The 19,702-nt window shown below is 42.5% G+C and overlaps 4 protein-coding genes across 4 annotated transcripts; 3 read left to right on the top strand and 1 right to left on the bottom strand.

Annotated features, from left to right (window-relative positions):
• Nucleotides 1–501: 501 nt before the first annotated feature.
• Nucleotides 502–2,703, top strand: wnt4b (wingless-type MMTV integration site family, member 4b). The gene is made up of 8 exons (XM_061080764.1): nt 502–590; nt 943–1,096; nt 1,197–1,281; nt 1,381–1,512; nt 1,814–1,956; nt 2,046–2,186; nt 2,278–2,440; nt 2,534–2,703. Exons 1-8 carry the CDS (start codon nt 502–504, stop codon nt 2,701–2,703), a joined length of 1,077 nt encoding a protein of 358 aa, XP_060936747.1.
• Nucleotides 2,704–4,502: 1,799 nt separating this feature from the next.
• cdc42l (cell division cycle 42, like) lies at nt 4,503–8,987 on the bottom strand. Its single transcript, XM_061080786.1, has 6 exons — nt 8,932–8,987; nt 7,013–7,117; nt 6,833–6,905; nt 6,614–6,723; nt 5,646–5,843; nt 4,503–5,530 (listed from the first exon to the last, which is right to left on the bottom strand). The coding sequence occupies exons 2-6, from the start codon at nt 7,115–7,117 to the stop codon at nt 5,441–5,443; spliced, it is 576 nt and encodes a 191-aa protein (XP_060936769.1). The 5' UTR covers nt 8,932–8,987; the 3' UTR covers nt 4,503–5,440.
• Nucleotides 8,988–9,780: 793 nt separating this feature from the next.
• mlf2 (myeloid leukemia factor 2) lies at nt 9,781–14,601 on the top strand. The gene is made up of 8 exons (XM_061080774.1): nt 9,781–10,077; nt 11,651–11,759; nt 11,858–11,893; nt 12,476–12,529; nt 12,639–12,767; nt 13,021–13,180; nt 13,421–13,636; nt 14,056–14,601. Exons 1-7 carry the CDS (start codon nt 10,034–10,036, stop codon nt 13,630–13,632), a joined length of 744 nt encoding a protein of 247 aa, XP_060936757.1. The 5' UTR covers nt 9,781–10,033; the 3' UTR covers nt 13,633–13,636; nt 14,056–14,601.
• A 1,562-nt stretch (nt 14,602–16,163) lies between these two features.
• Nucleotides 16,164–19,381, top strand: LOC133013718 (gamma-enolase-like). Its single transcript, XM_061080755.1, has 12 exons — nt 16,164–16,248; nt 16,474–16,569; nt 16,681–16,739; nt 16,819–16,888; nt 16,990–17,123; nt 17,217–17,439; nt 17,532–17,729; nt 17,869–17,945; nt 18,180–18,304; nt 18,393–18,501; nt 19,104–19,162; nt 19,312–19,381. Exons 1-12 carry the CDS (start codon nt 16,164–16,166, stop codon nt 19,379–19,381), a joined length of 1,305 nt encoding a protein of 434 aa, XP_060936738.1.
• Nucleotides 19,382–19,702: the final 321 nt, after the last annotated feature.

Here is a 19,702-nt window from a genome sequence, read left to right as displayed (position 1 = left end):
TTGAAATTTGGAGAAACTTTGGTCCAACCAAACGGAGGAATCACTGGATATCACAATACTATGAACTGGTAAGAATCAGTGTTACTTTTGCAAATGAGATTTTAACTCGTAAAAATACTTTTTGATGAATGCATGTTCAAAGCATTAGGTCTGGTTTTGGATTAATACAACATCTCTATAGTAAACTGTGAACTTTTGAAGCTACAACTGCATGTGAACTAAACTCTGAAACACTGATAATATGAGTTTTCCTTGAAGTTTATTAGAAATGACATTGAACAGGATGATTAGAAATGTCAGTGGTGGATGTTACTATTCTGTCATCTTGTCATTTGTGCAGATATGTGGGGATCACCCCCTGACCGAGGATCTGATCCATAAACCAAAACCACAGCAGACAACACGCAGACGGGCAGATCAGCTTCAACTGTGGAGACGGGCAGCGTGCTGTCCAGAGACCCAGCCTGACGCACGGAGACGGACAGACAGACGGACAGTCTGATGCCAACTGTCTCCACTGTCAATCTCTCGGCACCACTCCTCCTCCTGTTGCTATGGGCAACCAACCCCACCATGGCAACCAACTGGCTGTAAGTCTAGCGTGCGAGGGAGGAATGGAAAGAGGGAGTTTGTTTGTCATGCTGTAACTTTTAAAAGATGGTGACATGTCTCTAAATCTCTTTCAGTTGCTCGCCTCTCTTTCTTTGTCTCTCTGCTGGTGACCTTTTCTCTTTTCTTTCTCTCCGCCTTCACTGTGTCGTCTCTGTCTTCTTCGCCTGTGTTGCCCTTGTTTCCGTCCTCTCTAAAACTCTGCCCGGTCGTTACCTCTTCATCCTGTTTTCTTCTTTCACTCCCTCCCTCTCCTTAATTATGCACCTTCCTTTCTTACCCTTCACGTCTGCTCTGAGTCACACCACCAATCACCACATTTCTCTGTCCCAGCTCCCTGGCGAGGCTGCCTCGCTCCAGGCCTGTGTCTGGTTCTGCCCCATGTGCACGGCTGAGGGGGCTGACCCCCGGGCAGGTGGGGGTGTGCAGGGCGCGGGGGGAGGTCATGGAGTCCGTGCGCAAGGCAGCAGAGATGGTCATAGAAGAGGTACAACCAGAGAGCAACATAAAGGGTCATGACTTGCATGCACTCCCAGTAGTTTTGTGATAATGTGTTTGTCTTTGATGCATATTACTGTCCAACCCAGTGCCAGCACCAGTTCAGGAATCGCCGTTGGAACTGTTCCACCACCCCACGTGGGATCAACGTATTTGGCAGAGTTATGAACCAAGGTACGACCATTATTGTCATAGCGCATTCTCACGCAGAATTTCCTGCTGACACATTGAGCAACTTTTATTCCTGCATCCTGTTTTCTATTCTGCATTCAGGCACTCGTGAGGCGGCCTTCGTGCACGCGTTGTCCTCCGCTGCCGTGGCAGTGGCTGTGACCCGGGCCTGCACCCGGGGGGAGCTGGAGAGGTGTGGCTGTGACAGGAAGGTCAGGGGGGTCAGTCCTGAGGGTGAGCTTGGATTCTGTTGCATTAAAATGGAGCTGGTAAATCCACACAGAGCATAAAACTGCTCTCGAGTTTTCTGCTTGTCGAAACGTACGGCATATACGTCTACATCCTGGTGAGTCACAAGGACCATAGGGGCCAGATGTATGAAATGTTGCAACCGCAGACAGCAGTGAAGCAATAGTTTCTGCCTTATGTGATCCCATTTAAAACATTTTTTTCCATTGTCAACTTTAAGACATAAAGAGAACGAGTTCTGAGGATCCAATGGTCCACACAACAATCTTCCTATGTCCCACCACAGGTTTCCAGTGGTCCGGCTGCAGCGACAACCTGTCCTACGGCGTGGCTTTCTCCCAGACGTTTGTGGACGAACCAGAGCGAGCCAAGGGTGTGTCAGCCGGACGACCACTCATGAATCTCCATAACAACGAGGCCGGTCGAAAGGTTGGTTCTGTTCATTCCCAAGCACTGTGATCTGTGAGAATAGGATGACAATCAGCTCCTCTTAAAATTCACCACCCTGTCCCTCTCAGGCCATCCTTCACAACATGCAGGTGGAGTGTAAGTGTCACGGCGTCTCCGGCTCCTGCGAGTTGAGGACCTGCTGGAAGGTCATGCCTCCATTCAGGCGTGTCGGCGTTGGGCTCAAGGAACGCTTTGATGGAGCCACGGAGGTATCAGCAAACAACTTCTGTTTGTTTAAGACCCTTTATGCTCCTCTGAAACCTTAATAATGTCCCCAATCTGACATGGTCCTCCTCTTAGGTCCGTCTGACTCGTATAGGATCCAGGACCGCCCTGCTCCCCCGTGACCCCCAGGTCAAACCCCCTGCTGCCAGAGACCTTTTGTACCTTGCGCCCTCTCCAGATTTCTGCCACCTTGACCCTGAGAACGGTATCCCTGGGACTGCTGGTAGGAGATGTAACGGTAAGATGAACGGCAAGTTGAACACGATCCAGAATAAAAACATACTTGATAAATTACGGGTATTGATTCTGCTGTCCTTTAAAAAAACCGCAGGAACCTCTCGGCTGGCACCAGATGGCTGCGAGCTGGTGTGTTGCGGCCCGGGATACAGAGCAGGTCGGGCGGAGGTGGTGCAGCGCTGCTCCTGCAAGTTCTCCTGGTGCTGCTCAGTCCGCTGCCAGCAGTGCAAGAACACAGTCACCATTCACACCTGCCGAGTGTAAGACAGCCCACACAAGGTCAAGCTGACAGAAAGACACGAGCAAAACCACTAGACAGACTCTTCTGCACGCTAGACGAATTAAAGACGACAGAGACGGCAAATTATCCGCTGGTAGCCTCAGTGTAACTAACCTCCACCGCAGCTGTAGAGTGAAGTTTGACGATTCTGTTATAAAAGCTGCAAAGTTAATGCAAAGACCTTGAAAAATAACAAAAAGTATGAACAGTGAATAAGGCAGAAAGTAAAATCACCTTCTTTTCCCTTGAACTTACTCAACACTAACTCTGAGACGGACAAGTCGTCTATGACACACACAGACACACACACAGCTCCTCTCACATCTGACAACACGACAAGGCTACAAAAGCTGAACATAACAGAACTAACACAGAGACACTATTTTGTTTCATGCAAACTCTTTGCATTGTATCATAGACTAGCAGGTCGTTGAACATTTACTGTATCTATGTCTTCTTCTCTGCCCTGGTTTATTTATTTGTTGATCTTCACGTCAGCCTCCGACAGTGATGTAACAGACAGCAGGACTAGAACATCTACTTACACCAGTGTCTGTCTTGTGTGTTGTCCCTCTCCATTATCTCTTCTGTGCGCTCCTGCAGGAGCAGTGCTTTTTGGTTTGATCAATAAATCTAATAAACAGTAGTTTTATCCAACAGATGCTTCTTAAGTTTCTTATTGACAAAGACCTTGATATTCCTGACTAAAGCACATGGGTTAGCTGTAAAGTTAAAGGTGACCTGTGGATTTTTGACCACTAGCACAAGGAGAAATGTTTTAATGAGCAGGTTGTTTTAAAGCCGTAGAAAACTTTTCCAGGGCACGCAAGCGGGAATATGTCCGAATGCAGCTCGAGATACACTCTTGAGGCCGTTTCTTTCTCTTGTGTTACATTTCTTTCTCTTGTGTTTCTCTGCATAGACACACAAGGGTGTTGATGTGAATCGCTGGCGAGCGGTTCTTTGTATATCTTGCTGTACAGGCCCGATCACAAACAGTGACTACATACACTGGTGTTACATACATTGCTGCCGACTACAAAGGGTCGTGTGAATGTGTGGTACGTGCAAGATGTGAAACGCAGTGACTGTTGTTGCAAAAAAAACCACATCATTTAATTTACCAGCAGAAGGCAAAGAAGAAAATACGTAAAAGAATGCAGGTTTCAAATTATCAAAGCAAAGCTATGCAAAAATTTAGAATAGCTTTTTCAAAATTAGTTTGATGGTTCACGGACTTGGTATATGGAGAATAGAACCCTTTTTCCTTCCCACTCCTCAACCAGAACGTCTGTTCGTGCTCTATTTAACTTTAGTGAGCGAGTATGATCTGTGATAGTCGCAGCTAAATCGCCCAGCAATTCCAAGAGTGACTCCAAACTGTAGATCAGTTAAAAAAGACTTAAAAGTCATTAAAAAGCTGCTTTTATCTCCACTACTCAGCGAGGAAACTTCAAATATGAAGAATTCCAAACCGAGTTTGGAGTATTTGTTACAGCAGCAGCTCATCTGGTTCATGAAGCTGGGGATCCTGGGTAATATCCAGCGTTCAGTTGTGTTTCAGTTCAGTGAGTGGGACTAGGCAGCCAGCGCTCCGGTCAACACAATGACAGGCTTTGTTTGTTCTCTAAATGAAAACCACTTAATTGCTTGGACACAGAACCCGATAGAACTAATCACCACATGTTGTTCAGTGGAAGTAACAGTAAAAGATTGTCTTTCTTTTATATAGAAGAGAATGTGGTAAACATATTTTCCCTCAAACATAATAAGAAAGGGCTACTTTGAATATCATTGAACCATTTTTATTAAAAATATCCTGTGATTACAAACACCCAGAAATTTACTATCAAATGTTATCATCTCATTCTCAGTCGAGGTTGAGATCTATTGAAAATATCACAACTTAATTTGTTATATTATCGTTGACTCAAGGTTGGTAGTCTAGCAATAGAAAAAAAATCTGGATAAAATAAAAAGTCAAGTTTCAAATGAATAAATGCAACAAAATAAATCCCAAAACAAAGTCACAGAATTAACACAGTATAAACAAAAGGAGAATAAAATAATAAAAGTAATCTACAGAAGAGGAATTGGTGAAAATGCACTTGGCCTCTCACCAAAGTTTGGAAGAGAGAAATCATTTCAGAGAGCTACCTTTGTTTGGAGTGACAATAAATCTCTCATGCTTTCATTATTCAATCCACAAGGGTCCGAAAATAAAGCAAACACCATTTAACATTAAGTTGCCCCCTTAAATGTACTAACTAAAGTTCACTAAAAACTTAATGTTAAATGTAACTCGAGTGTTTAAAAGCCCCAAATGACTGCAAGAGGTAAAACTCAGAGGAAGCTAAAGGCAACTATAGAAATGAATCTTTCTTTAAAAAAATAAAAAATGGAGCAACAGTGACAGGCAGGGGGGGCCCGCCCCACCTGAATGTTTGTAGAGACAACACTGCAGTTTGGAAAAGCTTTCAGAAAAGGAGATAGGTGACACTTGCTGGATTTACTGCTGAAGTTTCGCTGCTCAGCCTCTTTCAATGTTTATATTGAAGGCACAATCAGTGTACGCGTGTATTAGAATAAGTCTCAATGGCATTGTACCTCCCTTCCCCTTTTGTTTTGTCCTTTTATTCATAATGGCCATTGATTGCTCCGGTGTTTCGATTCACCCCAGCTATCTCTTACGCTATCACGTCTCTCAATGTGGTTGTTCGTCTATAGCAGAATGCACTTTCTCTTGGTTTTGGTCTCTGGAGGCTCCAATGCTGCCAGGATCGCCTCGTCAAACACATTCTTAAGCCCTCGCTGCTCGAAGAAGAAGAAGAAGAAGAAGAAGAAGAAGAAGAAGAGAGAAAACACAAGTTAAAAAGAGAAATTTACAAATAAATGCTTGACTTTGTGGTGAGAATTTGCCACACACCTGTGTCAGAGCAGAGCACTCCACGTATTTGACGGCCTTGAGCTCACGTGCCAGCTTCTCTCCCATCTCAGGATAGAGGGGCCGCTGTTTGTTCTTTGCCAGCTTCTCAATTGTGTTGCTGTCTTCCCGCAGGTCCATCTGTGTGCCCACTAACAGGAAGGGTGTGCGTGGGCAGTGGTGAGAAATCTCAGGAACCCACTGAAAAAAAGAAAGTGATATAAAGATTATTAAAACTTAATTTATATTGTTATTGAACTAAATTTGTTTGTAGAACAAAATATATCCAAAACAGAGATCTGGTATTAAACATCTGGTCGGATTTGTAACGTTGTTTCTTTAGTAAACAGAAAGGTCAAGATTTATATCAGAATTCAGCTAATTTTACACTATGTAATTTTGTAAAGGTAGTTCTTACACAGTTTATGTTTCAACAATATTCAATTTGAGTACTTTGGCTTGTTACAGAGAAAAGTGTTTTTCTTAATGTATCGAGCCGTTACATTTATTGTTTTAATATCAGTATTTTACTGTGTGAACAAAATCTGTTCAAATATTAAAAAAATTATATTCAACCCTCAGCCCATAACGTCATTAGAGCTTAAATGATTAGGTTATTAATCATCCATCAATTTAGAGAAAATAACAATATTCAGGTAATTGGATAAGTAGATTTTTTAAGCAAAACTATCTCTTGTTCTAACAACTTAAATGTGAGGATTTGTCACTTTTCTGTGTCAAGTGACAGTAAAATGTTTATGTTTGGGTTCAGGGCTGTTGGTCAAACAATATAATACAATGATGACGTCAACTTGGGGAAAATGGGACAAGTTATAGACAAAGAAAATGTAAGAAAACAATAAATAGGGAAATTAAACCCAAAGTGACAGATTTTTTCAGCAGTTTGTTTGAGTCAAAAATCAAGGTCATGTTTTTTTTCCCCAATGAAAGACAAATTATTAGAAACTGACCTTTTCTTTGACATTTTCAAAAGATGAGGGGGAGACGACAGAGAAACATACGAGGAACACGTCTGTCTGTGGGTAACTGAGAGGACGCAGCCTGTCATAATCCTCCTGACCTGAGGGCGGCAGTCACAAGATAGAAAGAGCAGGGGAAGTTTTTGGTTTAGTTTCAGGGTGGCAGAAATGAGACAGAAAAGAAGGGAGTTTCGAAGACCCTGGTGTTACCTGCTGTGTCAAAAAGGCCGAGTGTGTAGGGCTCCCCCCCGATCATCACCGTCACAGCATAATTGTCAAATACCTTTGAGAAAACAGAAAAGATTATTTGTCAAATCCAACACGTCTAATTAAACTGTGCTTCTGGGTCAATCTGTTAACCGTGTGCAGTTCTTTTAAACATGTTCTTACCGTGGGCACATATTCTGAGGGGAACTTGTTGGTTGTGTAGGAGATCAGTAGGCAGGTCTTTCCTACTGCACCGTCTCCTACCACTACACATTTTATAGTCTGCATCTACAGTGGGGAAAATAGGAAATAGGAAACATCACATGTGTGTCAACGTGAACTGCAGCAGACTGGACAGTCAGCCAGATGCAGAGGGGAAGTAACAGACAAGAAATGCTTAGTAGGGTCACGGATGGCTTTTTATACAGCGAGTGACTCAACATGAAGAACCGAGCAGGCAATATAAACAGCAACAGACCGGGAAGTGTGTTGGGCTATTAATCTATAATGTGTTTTAGGGGAAGTGGTGGAAAGTACATTTAATCAAGTTTAAGAACATTTAAATAAAAGGTAAGCACGATGCGAGTATGACGCATTTGTTAAAGATTGAACTCCGCAATAATACATGTATAAAGAAGTTAAAATTAGTTTATCCTAAACCATCTCTAACAGTTAAATATCTACTTCACATTTAAGGATCATTAACAATATTCCTATAGTTTTTGTACATTATAGAGATAAAAAAGCACAAAAGTACAGTCAAGCAGCATAAAAATATTGTAAACTTTTAAGTATAAAGTAGTTTAAGCTGAATAAGAGAAACACCTCTCTGTATAAAACAGAAAAGGATATAAAAGATTTACTGCTAGGGCTGGGCTATATGGCAAGCCCAAGATAAATCTGTTAATAAGTCAATATCAAACTATCATAATAAATGTCACATTATTGTTTCAGCTTAGAATAAACACAGATTTTGGACGGTTGTGGTTTTAAACTCTTTGTGAGCAAAGAATGAGAGATTTTACAAATCTTACAATTCTAATTCAAAATGAAATCCAATTGTGTATTATAGCTCCTCAACATCCTTGCATAAAGCATACAAAATATGTGTTGAACTTTTCTTAGATATGGTATTGTACACTTATATTGCTATAAATGAAAATGATTTTGCGATGATATTGTTGTTTTAATCCCCAGTCCTATTAACAGCAGCACTGTTGTATCTGTTTTAGCTAAATGTACCTAATAAAGTGGTGTAAAGTTCCTAATGTGTTACATATGACACATACTTAGTCATATCAGCCATCAAAGCCTTGTTGAGCATTAAAGAAATAGAGGAAGTGATTTAATGTTGTGCCTGGTCTTCCTGACGTTGCGTGTGTTACTCGATTATGGTCTTTGTGGATTTAATGGCCAGCCCTGGCTGCTGATTGAAAAATGAGAGCGATCTGAACGTCAGGCCTGTTGTAACATGTGCGAGCAAAGGTTTATTGATGACAGTGAATCACTTCCGCATACTGGGTGCTACATACCACAGATGTTGGAGGAAACCAGGGCCTATACGCCCGGTGTCATTTAGAAACGGATACTGCCCAACGCTTCCGCTAAATAAACACATTTCTTCGGGGAAAACGTGGGCTACCGAAAACTGATTAAAACCTTCAGCAAAAAACAAAACAAACAAACATTGAGAACACAGAAGAGAGACGGAGACGAAGGCGCAGAGCCAGGTTGTGATTCTTCAGTTTCTGTGTTAGCTCAGATCGGTGACGTGAGGAAAGAGTCTGTCATCTGTCAAGCTCACATGTCAGCTAGCTCGTCTATCTCAATCCACACAGGTGGGTTTAGAACCAGAACCGGAAGAAATTAAAGTCTCGACCAGCAGCTGTGACAACTTCAACAACCACAGCCACGTTAGCCAACTCTCAGCCCTTCTCTATGGCAGGAAGTTTCAGCCCCGTACCGCGGATCTATAAACCCGACCACCACGCCCTTCCTCCCCGCGGAGGCTTCACTCTACCCGGGAGACTCCGCTTCGTGTGTCCGGAGGTTTAGTTTGGTCTAAATTATCATCTTCACACAGTTTCTCTGATTCTACTCACCGCTTTTCTTCTGGCAGCCTAGGCGTTGGTTACATCCGGGTTTGAGGGTCGCTGAGTGAGCGCAGCCGCAGACAGGACGAGCCCCAGTCCCTGATGAGGAATGGAAACACCGCCCCCTGCTGGACAGAGTGCACACGTCTGTCTATCCATATGTGTCTATCTGCCTGTCTATCTATTTATACATCTATTTATCTATCTATCTATCTATCTATCTATCTATCTATCTATCTATCTATCTATCTATCTATCTATCTATCTATCTATCTATCTATCTATCTATCTATCTATCTATCTATCTATCTATCTATCTATCTATCTATCTATCTATCTATCTATCTATCTATCTATCTATCTATCTATCTATCTATCTATCTATCTATCTATCTATCTATCTATATATCTATCTATATATCTAAAATATAATATCCTTTATCCTTTAAATCCTTTAATTTAATTTAATTTATTTAAATTTAATTTTTTTTTTTTAAATTTCAGAAGTGGACTGCACACCTCCTGCGCAGAAGTGAACCGCGCAGGAGGTGATTTTTTTTATTTTTACTATTATTATTATTTAGGATGTTGAAATATATAATATAATATAGTAAAATATAATATAATATAATATAATATAATATAATATAATATAATATAATATAATATAATATAATATAATATAATATAATATAATATAATATAATATAATATAAAATAATATAACCGCTATGACACCATAAAACTGTTGATTATTGTGAAAGCCTCACAACAGGAAACGCTTTATTCTGAAACATAACCCCACCGGAACCCACAGCTACTAGCTGTGATGCTAACTTGACAGCGCAGCTCCTTCTCTTTGTCAGAGGACTGACTTCCGTTTTCATGTCGGGTCCAGGTTTCTGGAATTTGCTGTGTCCCGACGCTGTGAGCGGTCTCTGCGGGAAGCTGTAGCGGATGTTCAGTGTCTCAGTGGCCGAGAGAAAGTCCAAGCTCCTCGGCTTCAGCCCCACCAGAGTTTCGCGTTCATTAATCTGCTTCATCCTTGAGAAACGCGAGTGTTTACCTAGCTAGCTGGCTAGCATCAGCCAGCTGAGTTAAAGATCTGAGCATGTTTCGGTTCTTGAACGACGTTGATGACGACCCCTACATGATGTGAGTACTGACACCCCCCACCCTGGGCTATACCCGCGTCGCCTCCCTGTGTGTTTTGCACCAGCAGCCTCCTGGTTGTGTGGAACGTGTTTTTCTCCGGTGGCTTGCAGCAGGTATCTCTCTTGACTCCAGCCAGCTGTGGGGGCCTACGGTGGTGGTCCACCATATTGGATAGACAACAACTACAACAACGCTGTCACAGCTCAGCAGTGTTCGGTTCACAGATCAGCAGCTGAAACACTCAATGATCCTCATGTGTGTAATTTAACCTTGTTGCACCGAATGCAGCTCCAGCTCGTTGTATGCCTGCTGCAGCCATTTCAAGCTGTTTTCCAGATCAAATGACAGCTTTATTCTGCTATAACACATTTACACAATGCTTATCCCTTTATATTGCAAATGCATGCACGTTTAAATTGCTGCAGATCAACCTATGCTTTACTAGATACTACATGAAGCACAGTACTTAGCAGAGGTTGTGGAAGTTTTATAAATAATGCATCAAATCATTTGTATTTATCAGTTAACTTCATTCAAAGTAAAATAAACAGAATAAAACTAAATCATATCATTATTTGATGAGACCATCACTCACGATATGGCCATCAAGACAATTTTTTTTGCTATTGCGATTAAAATTATGTTGTGATAATTATTGATATTGTTTTATTGCCCAGCCAAACCGCCACTTACCTTAAAAGCAACAATGCCCTCAGCTACACCTGTGCACAGTTTGTAATGGAACCTGCTGTACTCAGGGCCACGTGTCCTCTCCGTGGGTTTAGTTTCAGTGTCTCTCTTCATGTTTTCCCAGATTGACTCGATGTAGAGATCCGGGCTCTGTGGAGACCTGGCCACACATTATAAGACTCCTTGTTGTTCTTCTCATTAAAGATGGTTCTTAATGACACTAACTGTATGTTTGGGGTCATTGTTGTGATGCAGAATGAGTTTGGGATCCATCAGACACCCTCCTGATAGATAACAATGTAAACATGTATGGTACCTTTATTCATAACAGCTCGATTACATGGGAAAAGACAATCCGATTTATAGACTTGCTTTAACACACACGGGTTATTAGATTTAAATCATGAAATTCTAATCCACTTTTGTTGGTGGGTCCTGTTGTGTTGTCACCAATCTCCCAAGATCTGGGGAATCTAACTGCAGCAAACTGAACGAAAACAGAGAGACTGAAACGAGATGAGTCGCTTTATCCATTTCATTAAGTGTTTCTTAGAACTTTTTTTTGTGAACGTAAAAGCAAAGCTCTGCTAAGTTATGAAGTTCAAAGTCTGTAGAAAACAGGATGTTGCTGTGTCAGTGTTCTCCGGGACACAAATTGTATTTTTAAATAGTAAATACTAATGAGGTCAGAAAGGATATATTGTCGAAAGTATCCCGTTCTCTAACAGTGAGGTAACTAAGACTTTTCAGCCTCTTCTCTAAGTGATCTGTCACATCCTGATAGATATGACTCCTCTTCATATATCATTTACAGAATGCATTTACCTTTGTTAGTCTCGTTCACGTCAACAGTAAAATCATAAATATTTCTCATTTCTTCTAGGGATCCATTTGCGGCTCACCGGCAGCAGATGAGTCTGTATCAACCTTTTGCTATCGACCCTTTCGCTCTCGCCCCCCAGATGCAGCCACATCGTGCACCACGTAGACAGGTAACCTGATGCTATGTTGCTGGATTGTACTCCTGGGATGTGTGTGTATAAATCAAATTAGTTAAATGATTTTACAATTGTTTTACATTTCCTTCTAGGCCGGTCCACTGGCCCCCTTCGGTATGATGGGAATGGTGAGTAGTCGACCTCCTACCACTGCAGGAAGTCTAGGCCTGTTTACAAAATGTTTCCGATAACAAAGCTTAACAAGGATTATCTACAAATGAAGACCAATTCACCAATTTTATCTTTATTCCTGCTTTATTGTTGTTATTCTGGTTTATGGTTAACAGGGCGAGAGTGAGGATCACATAGAGGCTAATTCAGATTTTTAGATAAGGGCTCAGATGAAGATGCTTTTAACTGAATTTACAGACATTTAACACTGAAGTAGATAATCTGTGTTTGTTACCTCATTACAGAAGACCCATTAATTTTACTTTGTAAAGGTTTTGTCAGAGTATTTTGGAAGGTCTCTTTGTGTTGTAGTTCTCATACAACAATACATATAGGTAATAATACCTTGGTCAGTATTTATTACAGAATACTCAGCTCCGCTGTGGGAAAGACAATGGATACGTCTCTGCCTGTAGTTTGCCAGATAACTTGTTGTTTCAGGAGTTATTCTCCACCAGGCGACTTCACCTTAAATCTTACTTGTTCAAAAACTGCAGAAAAACCATTAACAGATCTCATTTAATGTTTAATGTTTTCAGGGCGGTGGATTCATGGATATGTTTGGCATGATGGGAGAAATGATGGAAAACGTGGTGAGTGAGTTTTCTTCAGATAAACAGACGTAATTACCCTCATGACTGAAGCCTGTCTTTCCCCAGTACTCCGTCTCACCTTGTTGTTTGGTTTTTTATTTTCTTCTAGGAGAGAATGACCAGTACACCAAACTGTCAGACATTTTCCTCGTCAACAGTGATCTCCTACTCCTCGACAGATATAGGGGCTCCTAAAGTTTATCAGCAGACCCAGGCAACGAGAACAGGCCCTGGAGGGGTGAGATTAACTTCAGTAACTTATGAGAGTTAAAATCCTAACAGCATGTGTAGGTGAACTGTTGTGCTTTGTTAGTCCAGGCAAGACTTTGACTTTCTAGCTCCAGTAACACATCAAATTATCAGAACTTGTAGTGACAGTAAACAGATCATGTACAGTATAAACATCATTTCAGAGTGAGTTCACACACAGTGCAGAGTGTCCTGCTTGTTTTAGTAAACTGAGCCCCCCCCCCCCCCCCCTTTCGTCTCAGATCCGTGAAACGCGGCAGTCGGTGAGGGACAGCGAGAGCGGCTTGGAGCGCTGCGCCATCGGCCACCACATCGGCCCTCGTGCACACATAATGGAGCGCTCGCGAAATCGCCGCACTGGAGACCGCGAGGAACGGCAAGACTTCATTAACCTTGACGAAAGTGAGTCTTTCAGGTGGAAAAGATTGTTTTATGATTGTTGGTGATTGCTTTTGTCAGCTCAACTTGGAATACCAAAGAGGGAATTTTATGTTTTTGGTAGCAAACTCAGCAGAAGTACAAGAATTTGTCAAGCTTAACCAAAAACCAAAGTGATGTCTTATATTAGAGTCAATACAGCTACAATCACATGAGATATGTGTTTCCTGTGATACTAACCAGCCTCCCCTACATTCCTACTAGGTGAGGCTGGAGCGTTTGATGATGAGTGGAGGAGGGAGGCAGGAAGGTACGTCCCTCCGAACGCCCGGGCGCTCGAGTACGGCCGAGAACGACGGGCAGTAGGCCAGCAGCTGGCTCTTCCTGCCCCTCCTAGCTCGTCACCCCCCCCAGGTCCTCGGCACGAGTCCCCCCGACACCGTCAGCCCCAAACCCGCCCACGCTACGACTGGTGAGAAGGTAAGAAAAAAAGGACAAGTTGAGCTCATCACGTATATATGTACCTCATGAATAATAACATATGTCAGTACAGAAATCATCACTAATGCTCCACAGGTTTATATTTGTCTGTTTTAACCCTGAAAATTAGCACATGAAATAATAGGATTTTTTAATACAATGTAAGATAACAGCACACTCTGGCTCCAAATGTACAAGATGGCAGCGTTCATATCTGGGATATTTTTAATTTCTAGATATCGGGAGAAAGCGGAACCAGGTCATTAATGTTTATATATAGTATTTTGTGTAGGAGCAGTATTTTAGACTGACCACCGTGATTCGTGTCATACAACAGAGGCCTCGGTTGTTTGAAGATGCCTTTTCTTATTTTGTAATTTCCATATTTTCTAACACACACTGTGTTGTCGTCCCTGCAGGTGTCACAATTTACGAGGCGACCACAAATGGAGTTGAGGGAAGATTTCCCCGATGCTGTGAACCAAGTTGAAGACGGAAGTTGATGATTGTCACAACTGGCTGTCGTAAATGTTTGATATGACTGGACTGTCTATATATAAACCTCATATTACACACACACACACACACACACACATACATACATACACACACACACACACACACACACACACACACACACACACACAACAACAACAACCCCCCTACACACACTTGATAGTTACATTTACAGTTCAACTTCTCTACTGTGACATTCAAAAAATCACAAAGTGGATCTCTTGTGCAAATTGGGAATAACTACACTCACTTTATATTATACTCGTCCTCAAAACTTTCCATGTGTTTTTGCCCACTGCACGTAAGTGCTACAGTATACAGTACATCTGCTGTACAGTCCATTTTATGTTTGTGAAGACACTAGTGTGTCGGTGAATTGAATTGTATACTGTTAACTAATTAATCTAACTAAATAAAAGTTCATTAAACATTGTTAGATAATTGCAAAATGTGTGTCTGTTGTGGTTGTGTTTGACGATCGCATGTCTTCTATATTGACGTGTTTCATAAAAACAAATATCAAGAGCTTCAATGTCATGAATACGCATCAAAACCTGTAAATCTATGCTTTTTTTTAAGCCTCATAAAATGTATCAACACTTGTCGGTTATTTGAGTGTAATTTTGTGAGTCCTCAGTGAAGCTCTGCCTTTTATACATGTATCTGTATTCCGCCTCTTCCCTGTGACACCACGTCTGCAGGTCATGTGACACCCGGATGGAGCACACAAGTGGAGCAGGCCCAAAATGCTCTTTTGACAAATCCCTCCCCCTGCCTGCCTCCTCCTGTGCTCGCTGCTTCTTTAATTACATCCAAACGCTATTTTTAAATCCACATCCACCCTCACCAACCCCCAGCATGCACTGCTCCTCACACCTGTCTACCTGTCGTCTCGTCTGCTTTAATCCTCGCCATTAGATCTTTGCAGTCCCCGACAAGGTGGCTCGGTTTGTAGCGCCTTGCCTTTGGGGAGATGTATCCTGCTCTTTTCTTTTTTGATATCTTCTACCTGTCATCCACATCTGAAGTGTACAGATGTTCGTTTTTCATTCCTACAACAAACCCCCACTTCAGAGGCACGACAGCACTGCCTGCATTTCAGAGCAACCACATAATTACCTCTTCGTATTGGCAATTTTCTGGGACAGTATTTGTCAGAGTATTGTATATATACTATATACTATACTGTATATCAGGTGATGTCCATACAAAAGACCATGTTGGACTCAGATGTGGAAGCTGAGCCCTTTTTCACCACATTTTGATTTCCTAAGTCATCACTGGGTAAATGTGACCATTGCTATTCTGCCCTGTTCCTCCATCCTCTCTCCTCTCCAGCATTGTTCCCTCCTCCCTGCATCTCCCAATGACTCAACCGCTCCCCCTCCCCCCGGCGTGTCATACGTTTTTTTTTCACCCCATCTCTCCCCTCCCACCTCTCCCCCCAGTCCCTCTACCTCTCCCTCTCATTCGCCCACAGTCGCTCACTTCTCTCCAGCAGGCTTCAAAACACGCTGCAGGTAATGCTTAAAAGGATTGATCTGTTCCTCCATTCCCTCCATCACTCTGCACCTCCTCCCTCTTCTCCTCACCTCCTCCTGTCTTGTGTTTTCTCACCATCTCCTCTCTCCATTGGTCCACTGTCTCAGTCACTGACTGAAAGAGCACAGAAATTGAGGTGGCTTGTGGTCCGGAACAGGTTGACGGTAGATTCATAAATAGGTATTGGTTATTAGCTTTTGATTTATGTTACCTTCTCTTTACGTGTGTGTGTATGTGTGTGTGTTTGTGGGGGGGTTGCGTGTGCGTGCCAGCATCTTCCCAGGGAGCATCTTTTCCACAGCTTTACATCCCTAAGGCTGCGTCACTAGCATCAGTGAGGGAGAGAGTGTGAAGTCATTGTGACTAATGTGAAAGGATAATTTTCCCTCTTTGTACACCACTTGGAGTGTATAATAATATGTACTGAACTGTTATGGAGTATAAATATGTTTCCTCTTTTTTGTGCAGGATGTCTATAGTTAGTATTGTTGCCAGGGAGATCCTGGACTCCAGAGGAAACCCCACTGTGGAAGTAGATCTGCATACAGGCAAAGGTTAAACAATAAATGCATCAAAAACAATATTACTCGTCTTTTTGTCGGATTGCCAGTTGGATTTGTGCTAGTTTATGGGTTTGACAATTCTGGCTTTCCCTTATTCTACTTCTCCCTCCTCCTCCTCCTCCTCCTCCTCCTCCTCCTCCTCCTCCTGCTCCTCATCAACCTTTCACCCTCTACCCTTCTACCCCTCCCTCCACCTGCCAATCCTCGGCCCTCCAGGTCTGTTCAGGGCTGCTGTGCCCAGCGGTGCGTCCACCGGCATCTACGAGGCTCTGGAGCTCCGAGATGGAGACAAGACTCGCTACAAGGGCAAAGGTAAGGACTGAAAACAAGATGTCTCCTCTTTCCAGTTTCATGCTCTCCGGTTTTTGGCCTGCCACTGTCTGAAAATTGACATATTTATCCTCCTCTGTCCTGCTGTCTCAGGTGTAACAAAGGCTGTTGGTCACATCAACGACAGCCTTGGACCTGCCCTCGTCCAGTCGGTGAGTATGAGAACAAATCTAAAGGAGAGTGGGAGGAAGAGGAGGAGTAAATCGGTGAAATCTGGCTCCTCTGTTTCAGGGGGTCAGTGTGCTGGAGCAGGAGAAACTGGACAACATGATGATTGAATTGGACGGCACTGATAACAAATGTAAGTCTCGTCCTTCCTGTCATATCTTATGCATGTACGTGTAATGACATCCAGTGAGTGCCCGGTGCATACATGCTGTGACTCATCTGTGTCCCCTACAGCTAAGTTCGGGGCCAATGCTATTCTGGGAGTATCACTGGCCATATGCAAAGCTGGTGCTGCAGAGAAAGGTGTCCCCTTGTACCGCCACATCGCTGATCTGGCAGGAAACGCAGAGCTGGTCCTACCAGTTCCTGTGAGTCCTGTATTTATTGATTTATTTTGTGCACAAATTCTTCCAAACATCATATTCAAATTCATTTTCCTTCCTTAACGGCCCCATATTCAGGCATTTAATGTGATCAACGGGGGCTCCCATGCTGGTAACAGACTGGCTATGCAGGAGTTCATGGTACTTCCTGTAGGGGCGGAGTCTTTCCGTGATGCTCTGCGTGTCGGGGCGGAGCTCTACCAGACTCTGAGAGAAGTGATCAAGGAGAAGTACGGCCAGGATGCTACAAATGTGGGCGATGAGGGAGGGTTTGCCCCAAACATACAGGAGAACAGTGAAGGTAAGAACAACTACCACACAGAAACAAAAATCTGATTCTTCTTCTCATAGCCTGAGGTGTTGGTCTTACTTATTCATGTATCCCTGCGCCAGCCCTGGAGCTGATAAAGACAGCCATAGAGAAAGCCGGCTTCACGGACAAAGTGGTGATTGGGATGGATGTCGCCGCCTCAGAGTTTTTCATGGAGGGCAAGTACGACCTGGACTTCAAGTCTCCGCCCAACGCCGCCCGCAACATCAGCGGTGAAGAGCTGGCCAGCATCTACCAGGGCTTCATCAACAACTATCCAGGTGGGTATTGTGATGTGTGCTTTTATGGTCATCTGGAGAACATGATGTGGATGAATCCCATTCAGTAGCTGAGCCATTACGCCATCATTTTACATTATTTCACAATAAATAGTCTCACCTATCCTCCCTCCTCCTTCAGTTGTGTCTATTGAGGATCCGTTCGATCAGGACGACTGGCCCGCTTGGTCCCAGTTCACAGCCTCAGTGGGCATCCAGGTAAGTGATTGCAGAATGTGTAGTGACATTCAAGAGTGTATTTCATGACACCAGACTCCATGGCCTGAGTTTGTAATACAATCTGAGATTTGTGTGTAAATCCAGTGGCGTTCCCATTTTGATATTATTTGGAGAAGAACAGAAATAGATTTACAGAAAGTAGGTTAATCACAAACGTTAATACTTCCTTTCTCTCGCTGTGAGAAAACTCAGTAACATCTGGTGTGTTTGCAGGTGGTTGGAGACGATCTCACGGTCACTAACCCGCGCAGGATACAGCGAGCCGTGGAGGATAAAGCCTGCAACTGCCTGCTGCTCAAAGTCAACCAGATCGGCTCTGTCACAGAGTCCATCAAGGCGTGAGTTGATTCTGCGTGTTTGATGCAGTAACACGTGTGAATGCACTTGTCTGCATGTGTGAGCTTGTTAGTTACGCTGCGTCCTCAGGTGTAAGCTGGCCCAGGAGAACGGCTGGGGTGTGATGGTGAGCCATCGCTCCGGAGAAACAGAGGACACTTTTATAGCTGACCTGGTGGTTGGTCTCTGCACTGGACAGGTAACACACACACACACACACACCATAACACCTTGCATTGACTGTCCTGCGATGACAGTGCATAAATGACACAATCTAAAATTAGACAATGCAGCAAATTCCCAGTGCAATAGAAGTATGGAAACAAACAATTCTGAAACAATAGCACAGTGTGCAGTGGTAGCTCAAGTGATATAAGTAATATGTGTAACATGTATAACAATGTAAGCAATATTATTAAATTACAAAATACTAAAACAGTAGAATGTTAATTATAGTTCACAAATCACAAGAGCTGTTATATTCTTGACTGAATAAAAAGAAAGATGATTATTTATATGAATATTTATTTATTTCAGAAGCTTGCATAATATCTGTTGATTAAAAAAATAATAATAAATCATCAAATAAAATGATTGTGTTTTTCCAACTTCAGGTTTTGTCACCATTATTAAATATAATTTATAATTGAAAAAGCTTAAGAAATTTTACTTGATTGTGAAAATAACTGTTGCATCAGTCCTAATACTCATCAATTACTATTATTATTATATAATACATTAGTCACAAAGCAGCTGTATCTGTTTCACTCGGTGGTTCTTAATATCTCTGTCTCCCTTCAGATCAAGACCGGAGCTCCCTGTCGATCAGAACGTTTGGCCAAATACAACCAGCTCATGAGGTGGGAGTATATACAATTAACTGTATTTACATGATTATAAAAAAAATGTAATATGACTTATAGCACGTATGCAACTTAATTTTCCTTCTGCTTTTCTCTTCTCTTTTCGTCATTCCTTCATCTTCTCTCCCTGTTCTTCCTCCCCTCAGGATCGAGGAAGAGTTGGGTGACCAGGCTCGCTTTGCTGGGCACAACTTCCGTAACCCCAGTGCCCTCTGAGTGCCAGAGCTGTAGATGGGTGCAGCACAAGAAATATAAAATGACATACAAATCAAATATATATATATTATATTTCCCTTGCAGGTATAATGAAGAGATAATGACTCACCTGTTTAAACTCACTAACACTAAACTCAACTAACTGAAACACATAGATTTAGCAAGCGACTGGTGTTAATGATCACAGCCAGTTGCAGCAAAGCCTGTTGGGTAAAAACCCAGCGTCTTGCCTCACAGCACCGACTCGCACTAACCTTATTGCACTTGTTAGTTTCTTTCTCTTCGCTGATCCCTGTATCTCCTCATGACTCACTGCAGAAA

The sequence above is a fragment of the Limanda limanda genome, chromosome 11 (genome assembly GCF_963576545.1).
Source record: "Limanda limanda chromosome 11, fLimLim1.1, whole genome shotgun sequence".
Taxonomy (NCBI): domain Eukaryota; kingdom Metazoa; phylum Chordata; class Actinopteri; order Pleuronectiformes; family Pleuronectidae; genus Limanda; species Limanda limanda.
This window is presented reverse-complemented; position numbering and strand designations above follow the sequence as displayed.

Coding starts and splice junctions, on each gene's coding strand:
- cdc42l (XM_061080786.1), bottom strand. CDS start 7,117: ATGCAGACTATAAAATGTGTAGTGGTAGGAGACGGTGCAGTAGGAAAG. Junction 6,906..7,012: donor CCTCAGAATATGTGCCCACG/GTAAGAACATGT, acceptor GTTTTCTCAAAG/GTATTTGACAATTATGCTGT. Junction 5,844..6,613: donor TTGAAAATGTCAAAGAAAAG/GTCAGTTTCTAA, acceptor TCTTTTTTTCAG/TGGGTTCCTGAGATTTCTCA.
- LOC133013718 (XM_061080755.1), top strand. CDS start 16,164: ATGTCTATAGTTAGTATTGTTGCCAGGGAGATCCTGGACTCCAGAGGA. Junction 16,740..16,818: donor GACCTGCCCTCGTCCAGTCG/GTGAGTATGAGA, acceptor CCTCTGTTTCAG/GGGGTCAGTGTGCTGGAGCA. Junction 18,502..19,103: donor TTGGTCTCTGCACTGGACAG/GTAACACACACA, acceptor GTCTCCCTTCAG/ATCAAGACCGGAGCTCCCTG.
- wnt4b (XM_061080764.1), top strand. CDS start 502: ATGCCAACTGTCTCCACTGTCAATCTCTCGGCACCACTCCTCCTCCTG. Junction 591..942: donor ACCATGGCAACCAACTGGCT/GTAAGTCTAGCG, acceptor TCTCTGTCCCAG/CTCCCTGGCGAGGCTGCCTC. Junction 1,282..1,380: donor TGGCAGAGTTATGAACCAAG/GTACGACCATTA, acceptor TTCTGCATTCAG/GCACTCGTGAGGCGGCCTTC.
- mlf2 (XM_061080774.1), top strand. CDS start 10,034: ATGTTTCGGTTCTTGAACGACGTTGATGACGACCCCTACATGAT. Junction 11,894..12,475: donor CCTTCGGTATGATGGGAATG/GTGAGTAGTCGA, acceptor TAATGTTTTCAG/GGCGGTGGATTCATGGATAT. Junction 12,768..13,020: donor CGAGAACAGGCCCTGGAGGG/GTGAGATTAACT, acceptor CTTTCGTCTCAG/ATCCGTGAAACGCGGCAGTC.